Source organism: Oncorhynchus masou, unplaced genomic scaffold (genome assembly GCF_036934945.1).
Source record: "Oncorhynchus masou masou isolate Uvic2021 unplaced genomic scaffold, UVic_Omas_1.1 unplaced_scaffold_651, whole genome shotgun sequence".
NCBI classification, from domain to species: domain Eukaryota; kingdom Metazoa; phylum Chordata; class Actinopteri; order Salmoniformes; family Salmonidae; genus Oncorhynchus; species Oncorhynchus masou.
In genome coordinates, this window is record NW_027012949.1 from 165,854 (window position 1) to 191,193 (window position 25,340).

Sequence of the window (25,340 nt, forward strand, 5' to 3'; positions counted from 1 at the left end):
TACCCCACCCCACTCTACCCCACCCCACTCTACCCTACCCTACCCCACCCCACAGTCAGACCCTCTCACCTCGTCCCTAGAAGCGTTGTCTATCTCAGCAGCCAGTGACTGGGCCTTGGTGTGGCAGGCAAACAGGTTCTCAGCTTCATACAGACTCAGACTGACTCCACCCCACTCTACCCTACCCCACTCTACCCTACCCCACTCTACCCTACCCCACTCTACCCCACCCCACTCTACCCCACCCCACTCTACCCCACCCCACTCTACCCCACCCCACTCTACCCTACCCCACTCTACCCTACCCCACTCTACCCCACCCCACTCTACCCCACCCCACTCTACCCCACCCCACTCTACCCTACCCCACTCTACCCTACCCCACTCTACCCTACCCCACTCCACCCCACCCCACTCTACCCTACCCCACTCTACCCTACCCCACTCTACCCCAGCCCACTCTACCCTACCCCACTCCACCCCACCCCACTCTACCCTACCCCACTCTACCCCACAGTCAGACCCTCTCACCTCGTCCCTAGAAGCGTTGTCTATCTCAGCAGCCAGTGACTGGGCCTTGGTGTGGCAGGCAAACAGGTTCTCAGCTTCATACAGACTCAGACTGACTCCACCCCCACTCTACCCTACCCCACTCTACCCCACTCTACCCTACCCCACTCTACCCTACCCCACTCTACCCCACTCTACCCTACCCCCACTCTACCCTACCCCACTCCACCCTACCCCACTCCACCCTACCCCACTCTACCCCAGCCCACTCTACCCTACCCCACTCTACCCTACCCCACTCCACCCCACCCCACTCTACCCTACCCCACTCTACCCCACAGTCAGACCCTCTCACCTCGTCCCTAGAAGCGTTGTCTATCTCAGCAGCCAGTGACTGGGCCTTGGTGTGGCAGGCAAACAGGTTCTTAGCTTCATACAGACTCAGACTGACTCCACCCCACTCTACCCTACCCCACTCTACCCCACCCTACCCCACCCCACTCTACCCTACTCCACTCTACCCTACTCTACCCTACCCCACTCCACCCTACCCCACTCCACTCCACTCTACCCCACTCTACCCCACCCCACCCTACCCCACTCCACTCCACTCTACCCCACTCTACCCCACCCCACCCTACCCCACCCCACAGTCAGACCCTCTCACCTCGTCCCTAGAAGCGTTGTCTATCTCAGCAGCCAGTGACTGGGCCTTGGTGTGGCAGGCAAACAGGTTCTCAGCTTCATACAGACTCAGACTGACTCCACCCCACTCTACATTTACATTTAAGTCATTTAGCAGACGCTCTTATCCAGAGCTACCCCACTCCACCCCTACCCCACTCCACTCCACTCTACCCCACCCCACCCCACTCTACCCCACCCCACTCCATTCTACCCCACCCCACAGTCAGACCCTCTCACCTCGTCCCTAGAAGCGTTGTCTATCTCAGCAGCCAGTGACTGGGCCTTGGTGTGGCAGGCAAACAGGTTCTTAGCTTCATACAGACTCAGACTGACTCCACCCCACTCTACCCCACTCTACCCCACCCCACTCTACCCCACTCTACCCTACTCTACCCCCACCACTCTACCCCACCCCACAGTCAGACCCTCTCACCTCGTCCCTAGAAGCGTTGTCTATCTCAGCAGCCAGTGACTGGGCCTTGGTGTGGCAGGCAAACAGGTTCTCAGCTTCATACAGACTCAGACTGAGGATCTGACTGTTCAGGTCATCGTTCTGGTCCCGCAGCTTAAAGTTCTCCTGTAGGGTGGAGAGAGAGGGAGGGGGGGGGGGGTGGAGAGAGGGAGGGAGGTAGGAAGGAAGAGGGTGGAGAGAGAGGGAGAGGGGGGTGGAGAGAGAGAGAGAGGGAGAGGGGGTGGAGAGAGAGGGAGAGGGAGAGGGGGAGGGATGGAGGGTAGAGAGAGAGGGAGGGAGGAAGGAGGGAAGAAGGTAGAGAGAGGGAGGGAGGAAGGAGGGAAGAGGGTGGAGTGAGTGAGGGAGTGAGGGAGGGAGAGGGAGGGAGGGAGGAAGGAGGGAAGAGGGTGGAGCGAGTGAGGGAGTGAGAGAGAGGGGAAGGGGAGGAAGGAGGGTGGAGCGAGTGAGGGAGTGATGGAGGGAGAGAGAGGGAGGGAGGGAGGAAGGAGGGAAGAAAGTAGAGAGAGGGAGGGAGGAGGAGGGAAGAGGGTGGAAAGAGGGAGGGAGGAGGGAAGAGGGAGAGGAAGGAGAAAGAGGAGTTAGAATATAAACTCTGAGAAAATGTTTCTAATATTGAACACCTTCCTGATATTGAGTTTCACCTCATTTTGCCCTCAGAGCCTCAATTCGTCAGGGTTTTGTGTATGTCTCTTTGTGTGTTCAGCGTGTGTGTGTACACGTCCAGCGTGTGTGTGTGTCTCTGTGTGTGTCTGTGCGTGCGTGCGTGCCTATATGTGCCTATGTGTGTGTGTCTGTGTGTGTGTGTGTATGTGTGTGTGTGAGCCTCACCTGTTTGAGTCTCTTGACCTCATGCTCCATCTCTATTTCCCGTGTCTTGGCGTTGTATTCTGATAGCCCCGCCCCTGCCCCGCCTCTGAACCCAGCTTAAACAGCTGCAGGTGCTCCAACTCCCGACGCAGGTCCTCTATCAACTACAAAGATGGAAGGAGGGGGTGGGGGGAGAGGGAGGTACAGAGGGAGGGAAGGGGAGAGAGGGAGGGAGAGATGGAGAGGGACAGAGGGAGGTAGAGATGGAGGGGGAGAGAGGGAGACAGAGGGAGGGACAGAGAGGGAGGGAGAGATGGAGAGGGACAGAGGGAGGGACAGAGGGAGGGACAGAGGGAGGGACAGAGGGAGGGACAGAGGGAGGTAGAGATGGAGGGGGAGAGAGGGAGAGATGGAGGGGGACAGGGGGAGAGAGGGAGAGAGAGATGGAGGGGGAGAGAGGGAGAGATGGAGGGGGACAGAGGGAGGGACAGAGGGAGAGTTTGTCTGTCACATCAATGTAGTTTCCTTGGTGGTTAGAAGTTAAAATATAGAAGATGGTGAATTTGGTCACTAAAGTAGTTGAGTGCAATAGGAACGAATGGAGGAAAATATATTGTGTGTGTGTGTGTGTGTGTGTGTGTGTGTGTGTGTGTGTGTGTGTGTGTGTGTGTGTCCGTACCTCCTGCATGGCCTCTCTCTCCTTCTGGAATTCATGTCTGTTCTGCCACAGCTTGTCCATCATCTTCCTCAGAGGTCCATCTCATCCTTCAGCCTCAGACTGGTGTCCTCCAACCGGTCTGTCATACGCTGCTTCTCCTGGGAGAGGGGAGGGAGAGATGGGGGAGAGAGGGAGAGGGGAGAGGAGAGGGAGAGGGGAGAGAGAGAGATGGGGGAGAGGGGAGAGGGGAGAGGGGAGGGATGGGGGAGAGAGGGAGAGGGGAGAGAGGGAGATGGGGGAGAGAGGGAGAGGGGGAGAGAGAGATGGGGGAGAGAGGGGGAGGGGAGAGAGGGAGATGGGGAGAGAGGGAGATGGGGAGAGAGGGAGAGGGGAGGGATGGGGGAGAGAGGGAGAGAGGGGAGGGGAGAGGGGGAGAGAGGGAGAGAGAGAGATGGGGGAGAGAGGGAGATGGGGGGAGAGGGGAGAGAGAGAGATGGGGGAGAGGGGAGAGAGAGAGATGGGGGAGAGAGGAGAGGGGGAGAGAGGGAGAGAGAGAGATGGGGGAGAGAGGAGATGGGGGGAGAGGGATGGGGAGAGAGGGAGAGAGGAGATGGGGGAGAGAGGGAGATGGGGGAGAGGGGAGAGAGAGAGATGGGGGAGAGGGGAGAGAGAGAGATGGGGGAGAGAGGGAGAGGGAGAGAGAGATGGGGGAGAGAGAGAGAGGGAGAGAGGGAGATGGGAGAGAGAGGGAGAGGGGAGAGAGGGAGAGGGGAGGGATGGGGAGAGAGGGAGAGAGGGAGAGGGGGAGAGAGAGAGATGGGGGAGAGGGGAGAGAGAGAGAGATGGGGGAGAGGGGAGAGAGAGAGATGGGGGAGAGAGATGGGGGAGAGAGGGAGATGGGGGAGAGGGAGAGAGAGAGATGGGGGAGAGGGGAGAGAGAGAGATGGGGGAGAGAGGGAGAGGGAGAGAGGGAGAGGGGAGAGAGGGAGAGAGGGAGAGGGAGAGAGGGAGAGGGGGGAGAGATGGGGGAGAGGGAGAGGGGAGAGAGAGATGGGGGAGAGGGGAGAGAGGGAGATGGGAGAGAGAGGGAGAGGGGGAGAGGGAGAGGGGAGGGATGGGGGAGAGAGGGAGAGAGGGAGAGGGAGAGAGAGAGATGGGGGAGAGGGGGAGAGAGAGAGATGGGGGAGAGGGGAGAGAGAGATGGGGGAGAGAGAGATGGGGGAGAGAGGGAGATGGGGGAGAGGGGAGAGAGAGAGATGGGGGAGAGGGGAGAGAGAGAGATGGGGGAGAGAGGGAGAGGGGAGAGAGGGAGAGGGGAGAGAGGGAGATGGGGGAGAGTTATCCATTGACAGACAGGCAGATAGACAGGCAGATAAGCAGATAGACAGGCAGACAGACAGACAGACTGGCAGACAGACAGACAGACTGGCAGATAGACAGACAGACAGACAGACAGACAGACTGGCAGATAGACAGACAGACTGGCAGATAGACAGACAGACTGGCAGATAGACAGACAGACTGGCAGATAGACAGGCAGATAGACAGACAGACTGGCAGATAGACAGACAGACTGGCAGATAGACAGGCAGACAGACTGGCAGATAGGCAGACAGACTGGCAGATAGACAGGCAGACAGACTGGCAGATAGACAGACAGACTGGCAGACAGACTGGCAGACAGACAGACTGGCAGATAGACAGACAGACTGGCAGATAGACAGACAGGCAGACAGACAGACAGACTGGCAGATAGACAGGCAGATAAGCAGATAGACAGACAGACTGGCAGATAGACAGACAGACAGACAGGCAGATAGACAGACAGACTGGCAGATAGACAGACAGACTGGCAGACAGACAGACAGACAGACTGGCAGACAGACAGACAGACTGGCAGATAGACAGGCAGACAGACAGGCAGATAGACAGACAGACTGGCAGATAGACAGACAGACTGGCAGATAGACAGACAGACTGGCAGATAGACAGACAGACAGGCAGACAGACAGACAGGCAGACAGACAGACAGGCAGACAGACAGACAGACAGACAGACAGACAGACTGGCAGACAGACAGACAGACAGATAGACAGACTGGCAGATAGACAGACTGGCAGACAGACTGGCAGACAGACAGACTGGCAGACAGACTGGCAGATAGACAGACAGACTGGCAGATAGACAGACTGGCAGATAGACAGACAGACTGGCAGATAGACAGACTGGCAGACAGACAGACTGGCAGATAGACAGACAGACAGATAGACAGACTGGCAGATAGACAGACAGACTGGCAGATAGACAGACAGACAGATAGACAGACAGACTGGCAGATAGACAGACAGGCAGACAGGCAGGCAGACAGACAGACAGACAGGCAGACAGACAGGCAGATAAGCAGATAGACAGACAGACAGACTGGCAGGCAGGCAGGCAGGCAGGCAGACAGGCAGGCAGACAGGCAGACAGACAGACTGGCAGATAGACAGACAGACAGACAGACAGACAGACAGACAGACAGAGACAGACAGACAGACTTTATGACCACCCACCTGGTCTAGTTTCTCAGTCTGAGACTTCAGTTTACACACGTTCAGTTTCATCTCTCCATTCTCCTCCTCCAGCTGCTGAACTCTATAGAGAAAACAGTTACCCAGATATCTACCATTTCTACTACCAATGTACAGCTGTTCGTTACTAAGGTGTTCCTGTGCGTTACTAAAGGTGTTCCTGTGCGTTACTAAGGTGTTCCTGTGCGTTACTAAGGTGTTCCTGTGCGTTACTAAGGTGTTCCTGTGCGTTACTAAGGTGTTCCTGTGCGTTACTAAGGTGTTCCTGTGCGTTACTAAGGTGTTCCTGTGCGTTACTAAGGTGTTCCTGTGCGTTACTAAGGTGTTCCTGTGCGTTACTAAGGTGTTCCTGTGCGTTACTAAGGTGTTCCTGTGCGTTACTAAGGTGTTCCTGTGCGTTACTAAGGTGTTCCTGTGCGTTACTAAGGTGTTCCTGTGCGTTACTAAGGTGTTCCTGTGCGTTACTAGGTGTTCCTGTGCGTTACTAAGGTGTTCCTGTGAGTTACTAGGTGTTCCTGTGCGTTACTAAGGTGTTCCTGTGCGTTACTAGGTGTTCCTGTGCGTTACTAGGTGTTCCTGTGCGTTACTAAGGTGTTCCTGTGTGTTACTAGGTGTTCCTGTGTGTTACTAGGTGTTCCTGCGTGTTACTAAGGTGTTCCTGTGTGTTACTAGGTGTTCCTGCGTGTTACTAGATGTTCCTGCGTGTTACTAGGTGTTCCTGCGTGTTACTAGGTGTTCCTGTGTGTTACTAGGTGTTCCTGTGTGTTACTAAAGGTGTTCCTGTGCGCTTCATTTCGCTTGGACTTTTGGGACTATTTCATTGGTTCCATTGTACCAGAAAAACTCAAGTGTGTGTACCTGTTACTGAGCAGCTCTATGTCAGTGTTCTTGTCTCTCTCCATCTTGCAGTAGGTCTCTCTGTGTCTATGTGTCTCTTCCTCCAGGGTCTGTTCTGCTCTGCTCTCCTGATCCTTCAGCTGCTCCTCCAACTCATGAACCCTGGGAGACAGAGAGACGCACAACATTGGGTTGGGGGATACACAAGTGTAATCCATATCAATACAAGTCTTTCAAAAAAACAGTGCGGCCGCGATTCAAATCAGAGGCAAGTCGTCAACACGATCAACAACGCACCGTTTTAAAAGGACGTTTTCCTTGACGTTAGCAGAGATGGAATTTTACTCCGCAGGTTCACCTACGGAAACCTTGTTACGACTTTTCCTTCCTCCAGATAGTCAAGTTTGATCGTCTTCTCGGCGCTCCGCCAGGGCCGTGACCCACCTCACGAAACCATCCAAATCGGTAGTAGCGACGGGCGGTGTGTACAAAAGGCAGGGACTTAATCAACACTGCAGCTGTCAGGCTCAAGTCTAAATGAGCTTCAAGTGTCAAGTGTCACTTGTCAACGACGACGTGTCTTTGATTGAATCCCGCTCTGTCTTTCTATTCGAGAAGTTATTAACACTTAATGTTATCTGATATTTAAAGTACTTCTGTGTATTTGAGTACTGCATTTTCAAAGACACAGCCCAAAACAAGTACTTCTATTTGAGTATTTGAATAGTTATTGTAAAAAACTAAATAGTCTGCAAAATTGTATTTCAAATACTAAAATACACCAACTTAAATACACTCCTATGCATTTAACCCAGGTATTTGAAAATGGTATTTGAAAATTCTATCAAATACTTTCCAAGTGTATTTCCAAATACATTACAATATTAAAAAATATATCTGAATACTTACTTTAAATTTATGTGAAAGTAATTGAGATATTTGACATTTGAACCCAAGTCTGGTGTGTATACAGTATATCTCACCTGTGTACTAGCTGTGTGTTGCCCTGTTTGAGTTTAGACTTGAGGTCTCCATTAACCAGACTGTCATTCTCCAGCTCTGTCACCTTCTTCTCCAGGTAACTCACCTGAGGACAGACACATAGGTTCAGGTGAGACCAAAGAAACGGGACCCGATGCCTCCCGACTCAGCCAAGGAGTGGATTTGGGGTAAAGCCCTGTGATAGTCTAGTGTCCTGTCCAGGGGGTAAAGCCCTGTGATAGTCTAGTGTCCTGTCCAGGGGGTAGTCTAGTGTCCTGTCCAGGGGGTAGTCTAGTGTCCTGTCCAGGGGGTAGTCTAGTGTCCTGTCCAGGGGTAGTCTAGTGTCCTGTCCAGGGGTAGTCTAGTGTCCTGTCCAGGGGTAGTCTAGTGTCCTGTCCAGGGGGTAAAGCCCTGTGATAGTCTAGTGTCCTGTCCAGGGGTAAAGCCCTGTGATAGTCTAGTGTCCTGTCCAGGGGGTAGTCTAGTGTCCTGTCCAGGGGTAGTCTAGTGTCCTGTCCAGGGGTAAAGCCCTGTGATAGTCTAGTGTCTTGTCCAGGGGGTAGACTAGTGTCCTGTCCAGGGGTAGACTAGTGTCCTGTCCAGGGGTAGTCTAGTGTCCTGTCCAGGGGTAGTCTAGTGTCCTGTCCAGGGGGTAGTCTAGTGTCCTGTCCAGGGGTAGTCTAGTGTCCTGTCCAGGGGTAAAGCCCTGTGATAGTCTAGTGTCTTGTCCAGGGGTAGACTAGTGTCCTGTCCAGGGGTAGTCTAGTGTCCTGTCCAGGGGTAGTCTAGTGTCCTGTCCAGGGGGTAAAGCCCTGTGATAGTCTAGTGTCTTGTCCAGGGGGTAGTCTAGTGTCTTGTCCAGGGGGTAGTCTAGTGTCTTGTCCAGGGGGTAGTCTAGTGTCCAGTCCAGGGGTAAAGCCCTGTGATAGTCTAGTGTCCTGTCCAGGGGGTAGTCTAGTGTCTTGTCCAGGGGGTAGTCTAGTGTCTTGTCCAGGGGTAAAGCCCTGTGATAGTCTAGTGTCCTGTCCAGGGGTAAAGCCCTGTGATAGTCTAGTGTCCTGTCCAGGGGTAGTCTAGTGTCCTGTCCAGGGGTAGACTAGTGCCCTGTCCAGGGGTAGACTAGTGTCCTGTCCAGGGGTAGTCTAGTGTCCTGTCCAGGGGGTAGTCTAGTGTCCTGTCCAGGGGGTAGACTAGTGTCCTGTCCAGGGGTAGTCTAGTGTCCTGTCCAGGGGGTAGTCTAGTGTCCTGTCCAGGGGTAGTCTAGTGTCCTGTCCAGGGGTAGACTAGTGTCCTGTCCAGGGGTAGTCTAGTGTCCTGTCCAGGGGGTAGTCTAGTGTCCTGTCCAGGGGTAGTCTAGTGTCCTGTCCAGGGGGTAGACTAGTGTCCTGTCCAGGGGGTAGTCTAGTGTCCTGTCCAGGGGGTAGTCTAGTGTCCTGTCCAGGGGGTAGACTAGTGTCCTGTCCAGGGGGTAGACTAGTGTCCTGTCCAGGGGTAGTCTAGTGTCCTGTCCAGGGGTAGACTAGTGCCCTGTCCAGGGGGTAGTCTAGTGTCCTGTCCAGGGGGTAGTCTAGTGCCCTGTCCAGGGGGTAGACTAGTGTCCTGTCCAGGGGGTAGACTAGTGTCCTGTCCAGGGGGTAGACTAGTGTCCTGTCCAGGGGGTGGATTTGGCTGTTAGGGGGTACGGTTCCTTGAGTGTGTGTCTGTACAGTGTGTCAGTACAGTGTGTGTTTACCTTCTCAGTAATGTCCACATCACAAGAGTCGATGGAGTCTCTGAACAGGTCCTCTGTGCTTCCCTGACTGCTGCTGAAAGCACTGTGGTTGTGTTGGAACAACTGACTGTAGAGGGGAGGAGGAGGAGGAGGAGGAGGAGGAAGAGAGGCGAGGAGGAGGAGGAAGAGAGGAGGAGGAAGAGAGGCGAGGAGGAGGAGGAAGAGAGGAGGAGGAAGAGAGGCGAGGAGGAGGAGGAGGAGGAGGAGGAGGAGGAGGAGGAGGAAGAGAGGAGGATGAGGAGAGGAGAGGAAGAAGAGAGGCGAGGAGGAGGAGGAAGAGAGGAGAGGAGGAGGAGGAGGAGGAAGAGAGGAGAGAAGGAAGAGGAGGAAGAGAGGAGAGAAGGAAGAGGAGGAGGAAGAGAGGAGAGGAGGAAGAGGAGGAGGAAGAGAGGAGAGGAGGAGGAGGAAGAGAGGAGAGGAGGAGGAAGAGAGGAGGAGGAGGGAGGAGAGGAGGAGGAAGAGAGGAGAGGAGGAAGAGAGGGAGGAGGAGGAAGAGAGGAGGAGGAGGAAGAGAGGAGAGGAGGAAGAGAGGCGAGGAGGTGGAAGAGAGGAGGGGAAGGAGGAAAGGGGGAGGAGGAGAGGAGAAGGGAGGCGAGGAGGAAAATAGGAGAAAGGCGAGGAAGAGGGGGAGGAGGAGAGGAAAAAGATGAAGTGGTGGGTAATTAACTTTGAACTTTTTTGTGATTAATTTTTTATATAACATTTTTCCCAAAGTGTAAGAGGGAGATAAGAGACTAAAACAACTGAACAGCTGATCAATCAGTACAGTCCCTCCCTCTACCAGCCACCTGATCCATCAGTACAGTACAGTCCCTCCCTCTACCAGCCACCTGATCCATCAGTACAGTACAGTCCCTCCCTCTACCAGCCACCTGATCCATCAGTAGAGTACAGTCCCTCCCTCTACCAGCCACCTGATCCATCAGTAGAGTACAGTCCCTCCCTCTACCAGCCACCTGATCCATCAGTACAGTCCCTCCCTCTACCAGCCACCTGATCCATCAGTACAGTCCCTCCCTCCACCAGCCACCTGATCCATCAGTAGAGTACAGTCCCTCCCTCTACCAGCCACCTGATCCATCAGTAGAGTCCCTCCCTCTACCAGCCACCTGATCCATCAGATAACCCCAGTACACCTGATCCATCAGTACAGTCCCTCCCTCTACCAGCCACCTGATCCATCAGTAGAGTACAGTCCCTCCCTCTACCAGCCACCTGATCCATCAGTAGAGTACAGTCCCTCCCTCTACCAGCCACCTGATCCATCAGTAGAGTACAGTCCCTCCCTCTACCAGCCACCTGATCCATCAGTACAGTCCCTCCCTCTACCAGCCACCTGATCCATCAGTACAGTCCCTCCCTCTACCAGCCACCTGATCCATCAGTACAGTCCCTCCCTCTACCAGCCACCTGATCCATCAGTAGAGTACAGTCCCTCCCTCTACCAGCCACCTGATCCATCAGTACAGTACAGTCCCTCCCTCTACCAGCCACCTGATCCATCAGTAGAGTCCCTCCTCTACCAGCCACCTGATCCATCAGATAACCCCAGTACAGTCCTCCCTCTACCAGCCACCTGATCCATCAGTACAGTCCCTCCCTCTACCAGCCACCTGATCCATCAGTACAGTCCCTCCCTCTACCAGCCACCTGATCCATCAGTACAGTCCCTCCCTCTACCAGCCACCTGATCCATCAGTAGAGTCCCTCCCTCTACCAGCCACCTGATCCATCAGTACAGTCCCTCCCTCTACCAGCCACCTGATCCATCAGTACAGTACAGTCCCCCTCCCTCTACCAGCCAGCTGATCCATCAGTACAGTCCCTCCCTCTACCAGCCACCTGATCCATCAGTACAGTCCTCTCCCTCTACCAGCCACCTGATCCATCAGTACAGTCCCTTCCCTCTACCAGCCACCTGATCCATCAGTAGAGTACAGTCCCTCCCTCTACCAGCCACCTGATCCATCAGTACAGTACAGTCCCTCCCTCTACCAGCCACCTGATCCATCAGTAGAGTACAGTCCCTCCCTCTACCAGCCACCTGATCCATCAGTACAGTACAGTCCCTCCCTCTACCAGCCACCTGATCCATCAGTACAGTCCCTCCCTCTACCAGCCACCTGATCCATCAGTACAGTCCCTCCCTCTACCAGCCACCTGATCCATCAGTACAGTCCCTCCCCTCTACCAGCCACCTGATCCATCAGTACATACAGTCCCTCCCTCTACCAGCCACCTGATCCATCAGTAGAGTACAGTCCCTCCCTCTACCAGCCACCTGATCCATCAGTACAGTCCCTCCTCTACCAGCCACCTGATCCATCAGTACAGTCCCTCCCTCTACCAGCCACCTGATCCATCAGTACAGTACAGTCCCTCCCTCTACCAGCCACCTGATCCATCAGTACAGTACAGTCCCTCCCTCTACCAGCCACCTGATCCATCAGTACAGTACAGTCCCTCCCTCTACCAGCCACCTGATCCATCAGTAGAGTACAGTCCCTCCCTCTACCAGCCACCTGATCCATCAGTAAAGTACAGTCCCTCCCTCTACCAGCCACCTGATCCATCAGTACAGTCCCTCCCTCTACCAGCCACCTGATCCATCAGTACAGTCCCTCCCTCTACCAGCCACCTGATCCATCAGTACAGTCCCTCTCCCTCCTACCTTTCTGTTGGGGCTGTAAAATGATGATCTCAGTAACTTACGTCCAAAGGCAGTGCTGGATATCTTTCTGTTGGGGCTGTAAAAAGATAAACAGGAAATCAGAAATGTTATTGCATAGGGTTGGTTTATACCACAGGGTATGGTTAGGGTTGGTTTATAACACAGGGCATGGTATAGGGTTGGTTTATAACACAGGGCATGGTAAAGGGTTGGTTTATAACACAGGGCATGGTAAAGGGTTGGTTTATAACACAGGGCATGGTAAAGGGTTGGTTTATAACACAGGGCATGGTAGAGGGTTGGTTTATAACACAGGGCATGGTAGAGGGTTGGTTTATAACACAGGGCATGGTAGGGGGTTGGTTTATAACACAGGGCATGGTATAGGGTTGGTTTATAACACAGGGCATGGTATAGGGTTGGTTTATAACACAGGGTATGGTTAGGGTTGGTTTATAACACAGGGCATGGTATAGGGTTGGTTTATAACACAGGGCATGGTAAAGGGTTGGTTTATAACACAGGGCATGGTAAAGGGTTGGTTTATAACACAGGGCATGGTAAAGGGTTGGTTTATAACACAGGGCATGGTAAAGGGTTGGTTTATAACACAGGGCATGGTAGAGGGTTGGTTTATAACACAGGACATGGTATAGGGTTGGTTTATAACACAGGGCATGGTATAGGGTTGGTTTATAACACAGGGCATTGTATAGGGTTGGTTTATAACACAGGGCATGGTATAGGGTTGGTTTATAACACAGGGCATGTTATAGGGTTGGTTTATAACACAGACCATGTTATAGGGTTGGTTTATAACACAGACCATGGCATAGGGTTGGTTTATAACACAGGGCATGGTATAGGGTTGGTTTATAACAGGGCATGGTATAGGGTTGGTTTATAACACCACAGGGCATGGTATAGGGTTGGTTTATAACACCACAGGGCATGGTATAGGGTTGGTTTATAACACCACAGGGCATGGTATAGGGTTGGTTTATAACACAGGGCATGGTAGAGGGTTGGTTTATAACACAGGGCATGGTAAAGGGTTGGTTTATAACACAGACCATGGCATAGGGTTGGTTTATAACACAGGGCATGGTATAGGGTTGGTTTATAACAGGGCATGGTATAGGGTTGGTTTATAACACCACAGGGCATGGTATAGGGTTGGTTTATAACACCACAGGGCATGGTATAGGGTTGGTTTATAACACCACAGGGCATGGTATAGGGTTGGTTTATAACACAGGGCATGGTAGAGGGTTGGTTTATAACACAGGGCATGGTAAAGGGTTGGTTTATAACACCACAGGGCATGGTAAAGGGTTGGTTTATAACACCACAGGGCATGGTAAAGGGTTGGTTTATAACACCACAGGGCATGGTATAGGGTTGGTTTATAACACCACAGGGCATGGTAAAGGGTTGGTTTATAACACAGGGCATGGTAAAGGGTTGGTTTATAACAGGGCATGGTAAAGGGTTGGTTTATAACACAGGGCATGGTATAGGGTTGGTTTATAACACAGGGCATGGTATAGGGTTGGTTTATAACACAGGGCATGGTATAGGGTTGGTTTATAACACAGGGCATGGTATAGGGCTGGTTTATAACACAGGGCATGTTATATGGTTGGTTTATAACACAGGGCATGTTATAGGGTTGGTTTATAAAACCACAGGGCATGGTAAAGGGTTGGTTTATAACACAGGGCATGGTATAGGGTTGGTTTATAACACAGGGCATGTTATAGGGTTGGTTTATAACACAGGGCATGTTATAGGGTTGGTTTATAACAGGGCATGGTATAGGGTTGGTCTTATAGTAAGAACAGGGCTGAGTGGGACTGGGAGCCGAGGAAGAGCATGGACCAGGGTTAAGACAGGTTTAGAAGCCTGGCTGGTGAACGGGGTCAGGGTGGAGCAGGGTTAGGACAGGTTTAGAAGCCTGGCTGGTGAACGGGGTCAGGGTGGAGCAGGGTTAGGACAGGTTTAGAAGCCTGGCTGGTGAACGGGGTCAGGGTGGAGCAGGGTTAGGACAGGTTTAGAAGCCTGGCTGGTGAACGGGGTCAGGGTGGAGCAGGGTTAGGACAGGTTTAGAAGCCTGGCTGGTGAACGGGGTCAGGGTGGAGCAGGGTTAGGACAGGTTTAGAAGCCTGGCTGGTGAACAGGGTCAGGGTGGAGCAGGGTTAGGACAGGTTTAGAAGCCTGGCTGGTGAACTGGGTCAGGGTCGGTAGTTAGGTCAGTGCCAGGCAGGGATTAGTGAGGTAGATTAGATAACAAGAGGAAGGCTGTGGTGACATCAGGGAGAACCACGCTATATATAGATCACCTGAGTAATGTCCTGGGCTGTCCTGGGCTAGGATCCTATTAGAACCTGACCTGCTTTTACATAACACACACACACAGCCTGCCAGGCATGAACGCCCTGAGACACAGATGTCTCACACACACTGACACACACACACACTCCCTGAGACACACATCAGCTTTACACTCATTACTGTGTTATATCATCCTCAAGTAAAAGACATGGTGTGTGTGTGTGTGTGTGGTAACCATAGCTAAACTAACCAGCATCTTAAGAGAGTCTCGAACACCACATCTCATCTCAAATGGAGTGTAACCATAGAAACACAACACACAGAACAGAGAGACATCCCATCTAGCCTGACCTCTACCTGGTCGTCGTCAACAACATGGTGTGACTGTGGTACAAATGGCACCCTATTCCCTACAGAGCCCTAATGGCGTGGTCTAAAGTAGTGCACTATACAGAGCCCTAATGGTGTGGTCTAAAGTAGTGCACTGTACAGAGCCCTATGGGTCTGGTCTAAAGTAGTGCACTATACAGAGCCCTATGGGCCTGGTCTAAAGTAGTGCACTATACAGAGCCCTATGGGCCTGGTCTAAAGTAGGGCACTATACAGAGCCCTATGTGCCTGGTCTAAAGTAGTGCACTATACAGAGCTTTATGGGCCTGGTCTAAAGTAGTGCACTATACAGAGCCCTATGCGCCTGGTCTAAAGTAGTGCACTATACAGAGCTTTATGGGCCTGGTCTAAAGTAGTGCACTATACAGAGCTTTATGGGCCTGGTCTAAAGTAGTGCACTATACAGAGCCCTATGGGCCTGGTCTAAAGTAGTGCACTATACAGAGCCCTATGGGCCTGGTCTAAAGTAGTGCACTATACAGAGCCCTATACGCCTGGTCTAAAGTAGTGCACTATTCAGGGAATAGGGTGCAGTGATTGAACCAGTGATTCAAGAGAGCATGACGGACAGTTGCCATGGTGAACAAAACAATATAATATAAGGGAGATGTGAAGTAGACTCTGGTCCATACAGCAATCCTGCCGTGGTGAACGGGGTCAGGGTGGAGCAGGGTTAGGACAGGTTTAGAAGCCTGGCTGGTGAACGGGGTCAGGGTGGAGCAGGGTTAGGACAGGTTTAGAAGCCTGGCTGGTGAACGGGGTCAGGGTGGAGCAGGGTTAGGACAGGTTTAGAAGCCTGGCTGGTGAACGGGGTTAGGACAGGTTTAGGAGCCTGGCTGGTGAACGGGGTTAGGACAGGTTTAGGAGCCTGGCTGGTGAACGGGGTTAGGACAGGTTTAGAAGCCTGGCTGGTGAACGGGGTAGGTTTGAGCAGGGTTAGGACAGGTTTAGAAGCCTGGCTGGTGAACAGGGTGGAGGGGTTAGGACAGGTTTAGGAGCCTGGCTGGTGAACGGGGTTAGGACAGGTTTAGAAGCCTGGCTGGTGAACGGGGTAGGTTTGAGCAGGGTTAGGACAGGTTTAGAAGCCTGGCTGGTGAACGGGGTTAGGACAGGTTTAGGAGCCTGGCTGGTGAACGGGGTTAGCAGACAGGTTTAGAAGCCTGGCTGGTGAACGGGGTAGGTTTGAGCAGGGTTAGGACAGGTTTAGAAGCCTGGCTGGTGAACGGGGTCAGGGTGGGCCAGGGTTCGGACAGGTTTAGAAGCCTGGCTGGTGAACGGGGTCAGGGTGGAGCAATGATTAGGACAGGTTTAGAAGCCTGGCTGGTGAACAGGGTCAGGGTGGAGCAGGGTTAGGACAGGTTTAGAAGCCTGGCTGGTGAACGGGGTCAGGGTTGGCCAGGGTTCGGACAGGTTTAAAATACTTGACTGAAGTATCCTAGCGACACCAACCACTGTGTTAAGTAATGGTGCCATCTAAACTACCCAACACTAACCATGGCGATAAAATGGCATCTATTCTATCAATTGTATTTCTATGGCCACTTCTATGTCCACTTCTATGTCTATTTCCACTTCTATGTCCACTTCTATGTCCACAATGCCCATTTCTCAGGCCAATAACACCTGAACCATAGAGACTGCAGTAACAGACCACAGCATTGGGGGAACACCAAGCCTTCACTGAAAGCCCTCATCCCTCCCCAGAATACACTGCAGATGACATCCTACCCCCCCTTTCCCTTCTGCCCAACTTAACCCAGCCTGTGTCTAACTGGGATGCAGTTGCTATGGTAACAACTCTGCCCATAACAAATATCATTGCCAAGAAAAGGAGGGAAGAAGACAGACAGACAGACAGACAGACAGACAGACAGACAGACAGACAGACAGACAGACAGAGAGACAGAGAGACAGAGAGACAGAGAGACAGAGAGAGAGAGAGAAGAGATCTGCTTGATCGTAAACACCACTGGCAGTGAGAGCTAATCTGTACTGTTGCATGATATGGTACTGTAGGTATCCACTACAAAGAGACTGTGTGTGTGTGTGTGTGTGTGTGTGTGTGTGTGGGTGGGCATCCACTCCAATGAAAATGACTTCCTGAATAGGCTCGTACTATGATGGGAGATTCACTAAATAACAGCAATGTTTTCTCATTTATTTCAAGGACAGAGAGAGAGAGGTGGTTTGAAGCAGAATGTACACTACCGTTCAAAAGTTTGGGGTCACGTCAAAATGTCCTTGTTCTCCCATGAAAACATACATGAAACGAAATGAGTTGTAAAATGAATAGGAAATATGAGTCAAGACGTTGACAAAGGTTAAAATTTTTTATTATTTTTAATGGAAATAATAATTGTGTTCTTCAAAATTTGCTTTCATCAAAGAATCCTCCATTTACAGCGATTACAGCCTTGCAGACCTTTGGCAGTCTAGTTGTCAATGTGTTGAGGTAATCTGAAGAGATTTCACCCCATGCTTCCTGAAGCTCCTCCCACCAGTTGGATTGGCTTGATGGGCACTTCTTACAGACGGTCAAGCTGCTCCCACAACAGCTCAATAGGGTTGAGATCCGGTGACTGTACTGGCCACTCCATAATAGACAGAACACCAGCTGACTGCTTCTTCTCTAAATAGTTCTGGCATAGTTTGGAGCTGTGCTATGGGTCATTGTCCTGTTGTAGGAGGAAATTGGCTCCAATTAAGTATCGTCCACAGGGTGTGACATGGTGTTGCAAAATGGAGTGATAGCCTTCCTTCTTCAAGATAACTTTTACCCTGTACAAACCTCCCACTTTACCACCACCAAAGCACCCCCAGACCATCACATTGCCTCCACCATGCTTGACAGATGGCGTCAAGCACTCCTCCAGCATCTTTTCAGTTTTTCTGCATCTCACGAATGTTCTTCTTTGTGATACGAACACCTCAAACTTAGATTAGTCTGTCCATAATCATTTTTTCCAATCTTCCTCTGTCCAGTGTCTGTGTTCTTTTGCCCATATTAATCTTTTCTTATTATTGGCCAGTCTGAGATATGGCTTTTTCTCTGCAACTCTGCCTAGAAGGCCAGCATCCCGGAGTCGCCTCTTCACTGTTGACGTTGAGACTGGTGTTTTGCGGGAACTATTTAATGAAGCTGCCAGTTCAGGACTTGTGAGGCGTCTGTTTCTCAAACTAGACACTCTAATGTACTTGTCCTCTTACTCAGTTGTGAACCGGGGCCTCCACTCCTCTTTCTATTCTGGTTAGAGTCAGTTTGCACTGTTCTGTGAAGGGAATAGTACACAGCGTTGTACGAGATGACAATTACTCGCATGGAAAAGCCATAATTTCCCGGAACAAGAATAGACTGATGAGTTTGTTTTTGGCCATTTTGAGGTTGTAATCGAACCAACAAATGCTGATGTTCTAGATACTCAACTCGTCTGAAGGCCAGTTTTATTGCTTCTATAAATCAGGACAACAGATTTCAGCTGTGCTAACATAATTGCAAAAGGGTTTTCTAATGATCAATTAGCCGTTTAAAATGATAAACTTGGATTAGCGAACACAACGTGCCATTGGAACACAGGAGTGATGGTTGCTGATAAATGGGCCTCTGTATATTCCATAAAAACATTTATTTTTTAAAATCTGCCGTTTCCAGCTACAATAGTCATTTACAACATTAACAATGTCTACACTGTATTTCTGATCAATTTGATGTTATTTGAAGCTCGCATCCGCTACAAGACCATGGTGCTTGCCTACGGAGCTGTGAGGGGAACGGCACCGCAGTACCTCCAGGCTCTGATCAGGCCCTACACCCAAGCAAGGGCACTGCGTTCATCCACCTCTGGCCTGCTCGCCTCCCTACCATTGAGGAAGTACAGTTCCCGCTCAGCCCAGTCAAAACTGTTCGCTGCTCTGGCCCCCAATGGTGGAACAAACTCCCTCACGTCGCCAGGACAGCGGAGTCAATCACCACCTTCCGGAGACACCTGAAACCCCACCTCTTCAAGGAATACCTAGGATAGGATAAGTAATCCTTCTCACCCCCCCCCCCTCAATGACTTAGATGCACTATTGTAAAGTGGCTGTTCCACTGGATGTCAGAAGGTGAATTCACCAATTTGTAAGTCGCTCTGGATAAGAGCGTCTGCTAAATGACTTAAATGTAAATGTAAATTTTAATGGACAATTTAAAAAAACTTTTCTTTCAAAAACAAGGACATTTCTAAGTGACCCGCAACTTTTGAAAGGTAGCGTATGTGTGTGCCCGGCGTGCTTGTGTGTGTGCGCACATGCACATTTGAATGTGTGTGTGTGTGTATGTGTGTTACCTGTTGGCTCTGAGGTTGTTGAGCCTGGCCTCCAGGTCGTTGAGCAGGTTAACCTTCTTATAGCACTGAGAACAATAGACATCCAACACATCACTGTTGTACAGGTGACACATCTTCAGAGGGGTCTGACCAGCACTACAGAGACAGAGGGAGGGAGGGAGGGAGGGAGGGAGGGAGGGAGAGAGGGAGGGAGGGAGGGAGGGAGGGGGAGGGAGGGAGGGAGGGAGGGAGGGAGGGAGGGAGGGAGGGAGGAGAGGGAGGGAGGGAGAAGGGGGAGGGAGGGAGGGAGGGAGGGGGGGGAGGGAGGGAGGGAGGGAAGGGAGGGGGAGGGGGGGAGGGGGAGGGAGGGAGGGAGGGAGGGAGGGAGGAAGGGAGGGAGGAGGGGGAGGGAGGGAGGGGAGGGGGAGGGAGGGAGGGAGGGGAGGGAGGGGAGGGAGGAGGGGGGAGGGAGGGAGGGGGAGAGGAGGGGGGAGGGAGGGAGGGAGGGAGGGAGGGAGAAGGGGGAGGGAGGGAGGGAGAGAGAGAGAGGAGGGAGGGGGGAGGGAGGGAGGGAGGGAGGGAGGGAGGGAGGGAGAGAGAGAAGGGGGAGGGAGGGGAGGGAGGGGGAGGGAGGGAGGGAGGGAGGGGAGAGAAGGGGGAGGGAGGGAGGGAGGGAGGGAGGAGGGGGGGGGAGGGAGGGGAGGGAGGGAGGGAGGGGGAGGGAGGGAGGGGGAGGGGGGGGGAGGGGAGAGAGAAGGGGGAGGGAGGGGGGGAGGGAGGGGGGAGAGAGAGGAAGGGGGGAGGGAGGGAGGGAGGGAGGGAGGGAGGGAGGGGGGGAGGGAGGGAGGGGAGGAAGGGGGGAGGGAGGGAGGGAGGGAGAAGGGGAGGGAGGAGAGGGAGGGAGGGGAGGGAGGGAGGGAGGGAGGGAGGGAGGGAGGGAGGGAGGGAGAGAGAGGAGGAGAGAGAGAGGAGGGGGAGGGAGGGAGGGGGAGGGAGGGAGGGAGGGAGGGAGGGGGGAGGAGGGGGAGGGAGGAGGGGGAGGGAGGGAGGGAGAGAGAAGGGGAGGGGGAGGGAGGGAGGGAGGGAGGGAGGGAGGGAGGGAGGGAGGGAGGGAGGGAGGGAGAGAGAGAGAGAGAGAAGGGGGAGGGAGGGAGGGAGGGAGGGAGGGAGGGAGGGAGGGAGGGAGGGAGGGAGGGAGGGAGGGAGGGGAGAAGGGGGGGGAGGGAGGGGAGAGAGAGAGAAGGGGGAGGGAGGGAGGGAGGGAGGGAGAGAGGGAGGGAGGGAGGGAGGGGGGAGGGAGGGAGGGAGGGAGGGAGGGGGAGGGAGGGAGGGAGGGGGGAGGGAGGGAGGGAGGGGGGGGAGGGGGAGGGAGGGAGGGGGGGGGGAGAGAGGAGGAGAGGGGGGAGGGAGGGAGGGAGGGAGGGAGGGAGGGAGGGAGGGAGGGAGGGAGGGAGGGAGGGAGGGGAGGGAGGGAGAAGGGGGAGAGAGAGACAAAGAGAGAGAAAGAGAGAGACAGAGAGAGACAGAGAGAGAAAGTAGAGAGAGAAGAGAGAGAGAGACAAGGAGGGAGAGAGAGGAGACAGAGAGAGAGACAAGGAGGGAGAGAGAGACTATCATTACACACAGTGCTTTGTATCTGTCAATAGAACAGAGCAAAAGGTTTCCTCCCTGTTACACATGAGTGGCTGAAAGGTGAAGAGTGTGTGTTGGTGCAGCATGTAAAGGGCAGTGTGTGTTGGTGCAGCATGTAAAGGGCAGTGTGTGTTGGTGCAGCATGTAAAGGGCAGTGTGTGTCAGTCATTGGGGGCCAACTGTCATCGATGAATGTCCTGTACGCTGTGCGAGTTCCCTCTATGTGCCACTAACCTGGAGGGCAGGGAGGAGCCGAGGTCCGAGAAGCCGTTGGTGCGAGCGTCATCGTCGGGGCAAGGGCTGCTGGGAGTGTAGTCCACGTCCTCCCCCTCTCCGTAGTCCTCAAACTGTTCCTCCCCCGAGAAGACGGACGCAGAAGCCGAGCCAATCAGCTGGCCAGAACTTCAGCCAATCAGAACACAAAGAACACGAGTCAACGTATGAATCAGTATGGGCCCCCCTCCCGAACAGTCCCGGACTCCCCATCTCCTAGGCCCCTCAAATTCTCACCTGAACCTGGAAGACATTTCTACTGGTTTTGTTCATAACTCCACTCTAATCAGGGACAGATTTAGACCTGGGACACCAGGTGGGTGATTCCCCTCTAATTAGGGACTGATTTAGACCTGGGACACCAGGTGGGTGATTCCCCTCTAATTAGGGACTGATTTAGACCTGGGACAGCAGGGACTGATTTAGACCTGGGACACCAGGTGGGTGATTCCCCTCTAATCAGGGACTGATTTAGACCTGGGACACCAGGTGGGTGATTCCCCTCTAATCAGGGACTGATTTAGACCTGGGACACCAGGTGGGTGATTCCCCTCTAATTAGGGACTGATTTAGACCTGGGACACCAGGTGGGTGATTCCCCTCTAATCAGGGACTGATTTAGACCTGGGACACCAGGAGGGTGATTCCCCTCTAATCAGGGACTGATTTAGACCTGGGACACCAGGAGGGTGATGTTAACTATCAGGTAGAACAGAAAACCAGCAGGACTCTGGAACTTGTTGAATAAGATTTGAATACTCCTTCCCTAGAAACTCAGAAAACACTGTCTGGAGTATAGGAATATGGAGCCAATTCCACCTAGCCTATCAGAGGGCCAATTCCACCTAGCCTATCAGAGGGCCCATTCCACCTAGCCTATCAGAGGGCCCATTACACCTAGCCTATCAGAGGGCCAATTACACCTAGCCTATCAGAGGGCCCATTCCACCTAGCCTATCAGAGGGCCCATTCCACCTAGCCTATCAGAGGGCCCATTCCACCTAGCCTATCAGAGGGCCAATTACACCTAGCCTATCAGAGGGCCCATTCCACCTAGCCTATCAGAGGGCCAATTACACCTAGCCTATCAGAGGGCCCATGACACCTAGCCTATCAGAGGGCCCATGACACCTAGCCTATCAGAGGGCCCATGACACCTAGCCTATCAGAGGACCCATTCCACCTAGCCTATCAGAGGACCCATTCCACCTAGCCTATCAGAGGACCCATTCCACCTAGCCTATCAGAGGGCCCATGACACCTAGCCTATCAGAGGGCCCATGACACCTAGCCTATCAGAGGGCCCATGACACCTAGCCTATCAGAGGGCCCATGACACCTAGCCTATCAGAGGGCCCGTTCCACCTAGCCTATCAGAGGGCCCGTTCCACCTAGCCTATCAGAGGGCCCGTTCCACCTCGCCTATCAGAGGGCCCATTCCACCAAGCCTATCAGAGGGCCCATTCCACCTAGACTATCAGAGGGCCCATTCCACCTAGCCTATCAGAGGGCCCATTCCACCTAGCCTATCAGAGGGCCAATTCCACCTAGCCTATCAGAGGGCCAATTCCACCTAGCCAATAGCAGTCCCACAAGTCTACAAGAAGTGCTTAGATGCTACTACAGCCATGGTCATATAGATGCTACTACAGCCATGGTCAGATAGATGCTACTACAGCCATGGTCAGATAGATGGGACTACAGCCATGGTCAGATAGATGCTACTACAGCCATGGTCAGATAGATGCTACTACAGCCATGGTCAGATAGATGCTACTACAGCCATGGTCAGATAGATGCTACTACAGCCATGGTCAGATAGATGCTACTACAGCCATGGTCAGATAGATGGGACTACAGCCATGGTCAGATAGATGCTACTACAGCCATGGTCAGATAGATGGGACTACAGCCATGGTCAGATAGATGCTACTACAGCCATGGTCAGATAGATGGGACTACAGCCATGGTCAGATAGATGCTACTACAGCCATGGTCAGATAGATGGGACTACAGCCATGGTCAGATAGATGCTACTACAGCCATGGTCAGATAGATGCTACTACAGCCATGGTCAGATAGATGCTACTACAGCCATGGTCAGATAGATGCTACTACAGCCATGGTCAGATAGATGGGACTACAGCCATGGTCAGATAGATGGGACTACAGCCATGGTCAGATAGATGCTACTACAGCCATGGTCAGATAGATGCTACTACAGCCATGGTCAGATAGATGCTACTACAGCCATGGTCAGATAGATGGTGGCAAAAATATGATTGAAAATCAATAACCGGTATAATCTGTGACATCATAACGTCACACTTACTTGTTGAACAGTCCACCTAGCCCCTCCTCCTTCTCGTTGCTCCGCCCCCCGTCAGAGGTGTCAGAGCCCAACCCGCTCTCATTGGTGCTGTCCATGTCACAACACTCCCCCTGCTCCACACTGCAGTCTGGGTATGGACGGGTACACATGATGATGGGAGGGCCCAGCGGGCCTCGGTTCTGGAGCGAGAGAGAGGGGGGGAGAAGGAGCATAGGGGGAGGGGGGAGAAAGGGATGGTCAGAGGGGGAGAGGGGTAGGGGGAAGGAGAGAGGGGGGAGAGGGGGAGGGGGAGAGAGAGAGGGGGAGAGGGAGCATAGGGGGAGGGGGAGAGAGGGAGGGGGTACTACAGCCAGGGGGAGAGAGAGCATAGAGAGGGGGAGAGAGAGCATAGGGGGAGGGGGAGGAGGAGATAGGGGGAGGAGGAAGAGAGGGGGAGGATGGTCAGAGGGGGAGAGGGAGCATAGGGGGTAGGGGGGAGAGATGGAGAGGGGGAGGGAGGGAGGGGTAGGGGGGAGAGAGAGGGGGCCAGGTAGGGGGAGAGAGAGGGAGAGAGGTAGGGGGAGAGAGGGAGAGACTACAGCCAGAGAGGGGGAGAGAGAGGGAGGGATAGGGGGAGAGAGAAGGAGGGATAGGGGGAGAGAGAAGGAGGGATAGGGGGAGAGAGAAGGAGGGATAGGGGAGAGAGAAGGAGGGATGGGGAGAGAGAAGGAGGGATAGGGGGAGAGAGGAGGGGGATAGGGGGAGAGAGGAGGGGGATAGGGGGAGAGAGAGGAGGGATAGGGGGAGAGAGAAGGAGGGATAGGGGGAGAGAGGGGGAGGGATAGGGGGAGAGAGGGGGGGAGAGAGAGGGAGAGGGGGAGGGGGAGCCATGGTCAGGGATAGGGGGACTAGAGGGAGGGGTAGGGGGAGAGAGAGGGAGGGGTAGGGGGGGAGAGAGAGAGAGGGTCAGAGGTAGGGGGAGAGAGGGAGGGGTAGGGGGAGAGAGGGAGGGGTAGGGGGGAGAGAGGGAGGGGGGTAGGGAGATAGGGGGAGGACATTCGTCAACCATCACCGTTATTCAACTCAACATGCTGGAGACAGAAAACAGTGTTTCATCTACGTTGTTGTCTTGGCGGAGCACTCGGCCAACTTCCAGACCCTGAACAATGAAACATTTAACACCCGTCATCTCATACCCACAGCTAAGAGCACCCTCAGTGAACCAGCACATTCAATTCAATACAACCCAGACACTCCCTCCATCCCCCCTCCCCCTCCTCCCCTCCCTCCCTCCCCCCCATCCCTCCTCCTCTCCCTTCCCTCTCTCTGAAGGATATCTACAGCAGCTTTAGTAAACCTGTGATTTAATGATCGTCGTTAGTCTTCTCCACGTCTGTCTGACAGACTAACAACATCACGTCCTCATCATGACCTTTAAAAGGGGATTTATGTGTAGACTAGTTACTGTGTTGATTATCTGACCTGTAACAGTCTCTCTAGGGGCTGGTAATGTCTGTGTTGATTATCTGACCTGTAACAGTCTCTCTAGGGGCTGGTAATGTCTGTGTTGATTATCTGACCTGTAACAGTCTCTCTAGGGGCTGGTAATGTCTGTGTTGATTATCTGACCTGAAACAGTCTCTCTAGGGGCTGGTAATGTCTGTGTTGATTATCTGTCCTGTAACAGTCTCTCTAGGGGCTGGTAATGTCTGTGTTGATTATCTGACCTGTAACAGTCTCTCTAGGGGCTGGTAATGTCTGTGTTGATTATCTGTCCTGTAACAGTCTCTCTAGGGGCTGGTAATGTCTGTGTTGATTATCTGACCTGTAACAGTCTCCCAACAGTCTCTCTAGGGGCTGGTAATGTCTGTGTTGATTATCTGACCTGTAACAGTCTCCCAACAGTCTCTCTAGGGGCTGGTAATGTCTGTGTTGATTATCTGACCTGAAACAGTCTCTCTAGGGGCTGGTAATGTCTGTGTTGATTATCTGTCCTGTAACAGTCTCTCTAGGGGCTGGTAATGTCTGTGTTGATTATCTGACCTGTAACAGTCTCTCTAGGGGCTGGTAATGTCTGTGTTGATTATCTGACCTGTAACAGTCTCTCTAGGGGCTGGTAATCTCTGTGT

The 25,340-nt window shown here is 53.0% G+C and overlaps 1 protein-coding gene and 1 pseudogene across 1 annotated transcript; both read right to left on the bottom strand.

Annotated features, from left to right (window-relative positions):
* LOC135536690 (rab11 family-interacting protein 4A-like) overlaps nucleotides 1-25,340 on the bottom strand; it is a 191,199-nt pseudogene that overhangs the window by 96,980 nt on the left and 68,879 nt on the right.
* LOC135536692 (rab11 family-interacting protein 4A-like) lies at nucleotides 3,224-23,393 on the bottom strand. Its single transcript, XM_064962947.1, has 9 exons — nucleotides 23,233-23,393; nucleotides 20,862-21,029; nucleotides 19,017-19,151; nucleotides 11,968-12,043; nucleotides 9,258-9,359; nucleotides 7,528-7,631; nucleotides 6,566-6,706; nucleotides 5,690-5,771; nucleotides 3,224-3,292 (listed from the first exon to the last, which is right to left on the bottom strand). The coding sequence occupies exons 1-9, from the start codon at nucleotides 23,379-23,381 to the stop codon at nucleotides 3,224-3,226; spliced, it is 1,026 nt and encodes a 341-aa protein (XP_064819019.1). The 5' UTR covers nucleotides 23,382-23,393.